The sequence below is a fragment of the Genypterus blacodes genome, unplaced genomic scaffold (assembly GCF_046128005.1).
Source record: "Genypterus blacodes isolate CSIRO-AG114 ecotype Tasmania unplaced genomic scaffold, CSIRO-AGI_Gbla_v1 ptg000214l_1, whole genome shotgun sequence".
NCBI classification, from domain to species: Eukaryota; Metazoa; Chordata; class Actinopteri; order Ophidiiformes; family Ophidiidae; genus Genypterus; species Genypterus blacodes.
This window is the reverse complement of record NW_027467013.1, coordinates 4,192,040-4,197,334: the sequence shown is the minus strand read 5'-3', so window position 1 is coordinate 4,197,334 and position 5,295 is coordinate 4,192,040. Positions and strand designations below refer to the sequence as shown.

At 46.7% G+C, this 5,295-nt stretch overlaps 1 protein-coding gene across 1 annotated transcript; it reads left to right on the top strand.

Moving 5' to 3' along the window:
- The first annotated feature begins 552 nt into the window (after positions 1-552).
- LOC143015833 (transcription factor Sox-1a) lies at positions 553-1,590 on the top strand. Its single transcript, XM_076169942.1, has one exon. It carries the CDS (start codon positions 553-555, stop codon positions 1,588-1,590), a length of 1,038 nt encoding a protein of 345 aa, XP_076026057.1.
- Positions 1,591-5,295: the final 3,705 nt, after the last annotated feature.

Here is a 5,295-nt window from a genome sequence, read left to right as displayed (position 1 = left end):
ACACACATATGTAGTTTGGCCTCAGTGTAAGAACTCATCAGCTAACACACACATATGGAGGTTTTTGTGCAGTTTGTGGAGTCTGTTTGGAAATTGTAATACCTCGTGCTATTTGTGGGGGTGACCCTCCTTTCAACCCCCCACCCCTCCTCCTCCTCCTCCCCCTCCTCCTCCTCCTCTTCCTCCGCGGCCCGGGAGTCACCTGACCAAACGCCATGCAAATCATCCCCCTGCTAAAGCCTCATTGGCCGCTTGAGGCTCATTTAACCGCTGTCAGCGCGCATCATATGGCCGCCGCTTTAACTAACTTCCCAACTCCGACAGGGAAAGTGGCTCCAACGCGCATTCTATCACAGCGGATGTGAACCAAAGCAGACGAAGAGGGAAGAAAACACTGACGCTGGGAAAAAAAGCTTTAAAAACCCGTTTCGGATTATTTGTCATCTCGCATTTGCTTCACTTTGGCTCAGGAAAGCTCCTCCGCTCTGAGCAGCTGATCCTCGAATAGACTTTTTTTTCATCTGTTGGTGGCGAAGTTTGACAACCAGGTGAATGTATAGCATGATGATGGAGACGGACCTCCATTCCCCTGGTCCACAAACGAACACGGCCACGGGGCAAACGGGGCCGAACAGTGGCTCCAAGGCGAACCAGGAGCGGGTGAAGAGACCGATGAACGCGTTCATGGTGTGGTCCCGCGGGCAGAGGAGGAAGATGGCTCAGGAGAACCCCAAGATGCACAACTCCGAGATCAGCAAGAGGCTGGGCGCCGAGTGGAAAGTGATGTCCGAGGCTGAGAAGCGTCCTTTCATCGACGAGGCGAAACGGCTGCGCGCCATGCACATGAAGGAGCATCCGGATTACAAGTACCGGCCAAGACGGAAGACCAAGACGCTGCTGAAAAAGGACAAGTACTCCCTGGCCGGTGGACTGCTTTCAGGGGCCGGCGGGGGCGGTGGAGTTGGTTTGGGGGTCGGCATGAGTTCATCTGGGGTCGGGCAGAGGCTAGAGAGCCCAGGGGGCCACGGAGGCTCCGCCGGCTCCGGCTACGCGCACATGAACGGCTGGGCGAACGGCGCGTACTCCGGGCAGGTGGCTGCAGCCGCGGCGGCCGCAGCGATGATGCAGGAGGCTCAGCTCGCCTACAGCCAGCACCCGGGCAGCGGGGCGCACCACCACCACCACCACTCGCACCACCACCACGCACACAACCCGCAGCCCATGCACCGCTACGACATGACCACCCTGCAGTACAGCCCCATCTCAAACTCTCAGGGCTACATGAACGCCTCTCCGTCCGGCTACGGCGGGATCACCTACACGCAGCACCAGAGCTCCGGCGTGTCCTCCTCGGCCGCCATGGGGACGTTAGGGTCGCTGGTGAAGTCGGAGCCGAGCGTAAGCCCTCCCGTCAGCGGCACACACTCACGGGGTCCTTGCCCCGGAGACTTGAGAGAGATGATAAGCATGTATTTACCCACCGGAGAGCCCGGGGACCCGTCCATGCAAAGTAGACTCCACGCCTTGCCGCAGCACTACCAGAGCGCCGCGGCTGGAGTGAACGGGACGGTCCCTCTAACACACATTTAGAGCTCTCACAATAAATGTAAACTGAACAACGAACACATAACCAAATATTTACCTCTTTTCTAAATAATCCCGGTCCCAGAACTACCTGCATTTTGTACAGAATGTTTATGAAATTGTAAATGAAATGAAGGGTAAATAGCATATTCATCACGGCTTCTTTTCAATAGCCCACAGTGGAATTATATAACGAATATGATGCTGAAATATTGGTTATTGTGCTTCATCTTTTTGTCCATTATCGACCCCGTCTTAGTTGTGGGCTACACGCCAAGTTCACAGGGATATTTGGTTCAATTGTCTCATATTTTTGGGGGGGGTTTCCTGTAAGTTATTGAAAATGAGATAAAAACCTGTGTCATAATCATGAAAAAAAAGTGCTTTAAAAGATATGGAACAGACGCACTCTTTAAATATTTGTGTTCATTTGCAGAAGCCAGTGTCTTTATTCCATCCTGGAAATCATCTCTTTTTATTGTAATACTCTAATTATTGTAAATTGTGAATAATTTTAACATTTCAGAGGATGACGGGCAACTGCTGTTGTAATTTAAGTGCTTTTCTGCAACTGAAAAGCTCTGATATTGCATTGAAAGAAGAATTGAATAAATTTCACACTATGTTGCTTTGATTCTTAAAAAAAAAACGGTCTTAGATTGATTATTTTTACGTCCTAACAAGAGTGTTTCCGGTTTTAGGAGATGAGAACAACATCAATACTCGCCTCTTAGAAAATTTCCAGCGCTCCCACAGGCGTTTACACACACTAATTGTGCGTAATTGTGCATAAGAGATTCGCTCTGCAGGCCATAAGGAAAGTCATTTCTTGGTGGGATTAAGTTGTTTGGCTGCTGAGGAGCTGAACTTTTAAAGGAGTCGTTAGGATTAACTTCGACTTTAAATGGCTTCTTTCTCTTTTTAGTGGACTGGAGGATAAATATTGTTCTTATTCTGAATCTATCTCAGATCTTTAGACTCTGCAGGCCGCGCTTGATGGCCTGAATTTCGCCTCTGCTTTCATAGCAACATGATTCCTCACACATTCTATCCTGTAAATTATTGACGAATTCTGCTGATATTGCTGAGTGAAGCCATGTGTGTGTGCAGTAAAGCCCCGTATATAAAAGCTGTCATGATTAAGAACACGTCTTTATTTAGATTATTAAATTATTATGAAGAAATGCTCCTGTTTCTTTTGGATGATTCTTAATAGAGATGAAGATTTGTTAAGACAGATTTAAGGCGTCCAAGAATTTCAGAATCTATTTAGTCTGTGTTTAACCCTTTCATTGCTCATTAATAGATTTTGATTTCAGTAACATTTTGCTATTTTGCTATTTGAACTTTGGTCAAACGACACTTTTGCAATTTCCTGCTCAGAGCACAGAAGCAACACGCATTAAATCAAAACCTAAAACATCACAGAATGTTATTGACAGATAACTCAGTCGATCAGATGTGATCACCACATTTCAAATATTAGATTTAATTCCATAATGCACGAACCGTTAAATGCACATTTCCACCTAATATTATAGATCAGAGCTTGAGTGTGTGCGGTGCTTCTCTGCCTTAAATCCCTGAGAAATCCTTGAGCCTGAGACAGGAAATGATGAAGACTAATGAAAGGACTTATAATGCAGAGACCTTCAAAGAGCTTCCACCTGAACTAGAGCTCCAATTTATTTAAACCTCGACACAGAGACTTTATCCAGGCTGCTGTGAGCTACATCCAGCACATATAGGTTAAATACACATTAACGCTCAGCTCTTTGCCTTTACTCATTGTCAGACAGATGATCAGTGTGAAGGGAAGAGTTTAAACGCCACAAATCAACTTTTATTGTGGCAGCTTTACTGTGACTCACACTGGTCTCGTATGAGCTCTGAGTCTTTGCTTTGGGAACCAATCGCGGGTCACTGATCATAAATCTCCTGCACACTTTCCCCCTGATTGCAGACTTGCACTGCACTGCACCGCACTGCAGCACAGATTGAGGAATTATTTGGGATTATTGCACCCAATCCACAAACCACAGCGACACAAACTGATCCAACCCAAACAATGACCGCGCACCCTTTGACTCCAGGCGTGGAGTAACTGATGACTCATCACAATCTAATACTTCTAATACTCTAATACTATTTTTTTGACTGCATCACCCGCGTAGAATCAGGCAGATTTTTAAACGAACGGGAGTTTTGGGACCTTGGATAAAGTTAAATACTGATATCTTGACAAATGGAGGACCCCCTTTAGAGGAAGCCCCCTCATGTATGTGTCACTCACATTATTAATCATCTTGAAATAATGAAGGGAAGAAACCAGACTGGATGTGACATCATTCCTCTGACAGGCCACAGCTGGTTGTGACATTGAGGTTAATGCTGTTATTGCCTCCGGGCCTCATGTGTAGATATACGGGCTAATAGCCATAAACATGCAAATGTGGGAAACGTATGCCTGCTTAGACGTTTAAAAAAAAAATCAATTAATCTCAAATACATAGTTAAAGGGCCTATTTCACACTGATGAAGACTTGCATGGCATGTCAATTAAACCTGTTAGGGCCTCATCGTGAGCGTGTAACGTCTGGCTGCGCCTCAATCTATTCAATAAAAACAGAGTGTAGAACAATTTGTGGAAATGAGTTTGAATTCCATAACGCATACGGAGCGGCATGTATGGACACAGACACACACATACACACACACACACTGCACCGCGTGTATAGGATGGGGGGGGGGGGGGGGTGTATCTTATCTATACTGATGTGAAGAGATGCGGATTAAAGGCTGAAAGCACCGGAGAGGCGGAGCGCGTCACGGCGCATCGCCAGGCTAAAAGAGGCGCCGTTCTGGCAAATTTAACCCGAATAAATGACACCTCGAGGTGGAAGACGGGTGAGTGTAGGCTGCGATGTATGGACAAGGTGTGTATGTGTGTGTGTGGAACGAGTGTGAGCGTGTGTGTGTGGGTGTGTGTATCTGTGCGCGCGTGCGTGTGTGTGTGTTTAGCTGACCGGCCAATAAATCTCTCCACCGCGCGATACTCTTATCTTGTACGCCCCGATATGTGCCGCACTAGGAGGCCATCAGCTCCGGCGCACACTCCGGTTGCTCGTAAAGCCCCGATCCCTTGCACTCCCTGTCCTAAATAGGGATAATTAGCGTCACTTTATCACGCCTCTGCATATTTTCTCCGTCCCCCCTCCCTCTTCAAAAATTACCAAGCAGCCCGCTCTCGTCGCCCGCTCTGTCACAGAAGATTATGGAGACAGATTGCACAGAGCGAATGTGCCGGGCGAGATTAGCGCGGAATAGAGAAAGCAACTGGGCCAATGAATTCCTCGGAAAGGCCTTATCGTGCAATTACACGTTGACATGTTTAACAATCTTGCTGCCTCTTAATCCTGCAGTGCTGCTCTATCTACCCACAGCTACCCCGCTCTATGCCCAGCTCCAACGCGCTGGAAGTTGTGGAAAAATTGCTTTATTTTTCCCTTAACTTTGTCCAACATTCAGGCAGTTTTAGCGTCTATTGAATTTGTTTGTTTTTTTATTTGTACAGTCTGCGTTTCCTCCATACTAGATGCCACTTTACAGACATTTCTAAATCTATTAATTCTTTTTTAATTCTGATTTGATGTCAAACCAAATAAGCTTGTGTCCATCTACGGGCCAAAGCTTGCAAAGTCTTTAGAGTTC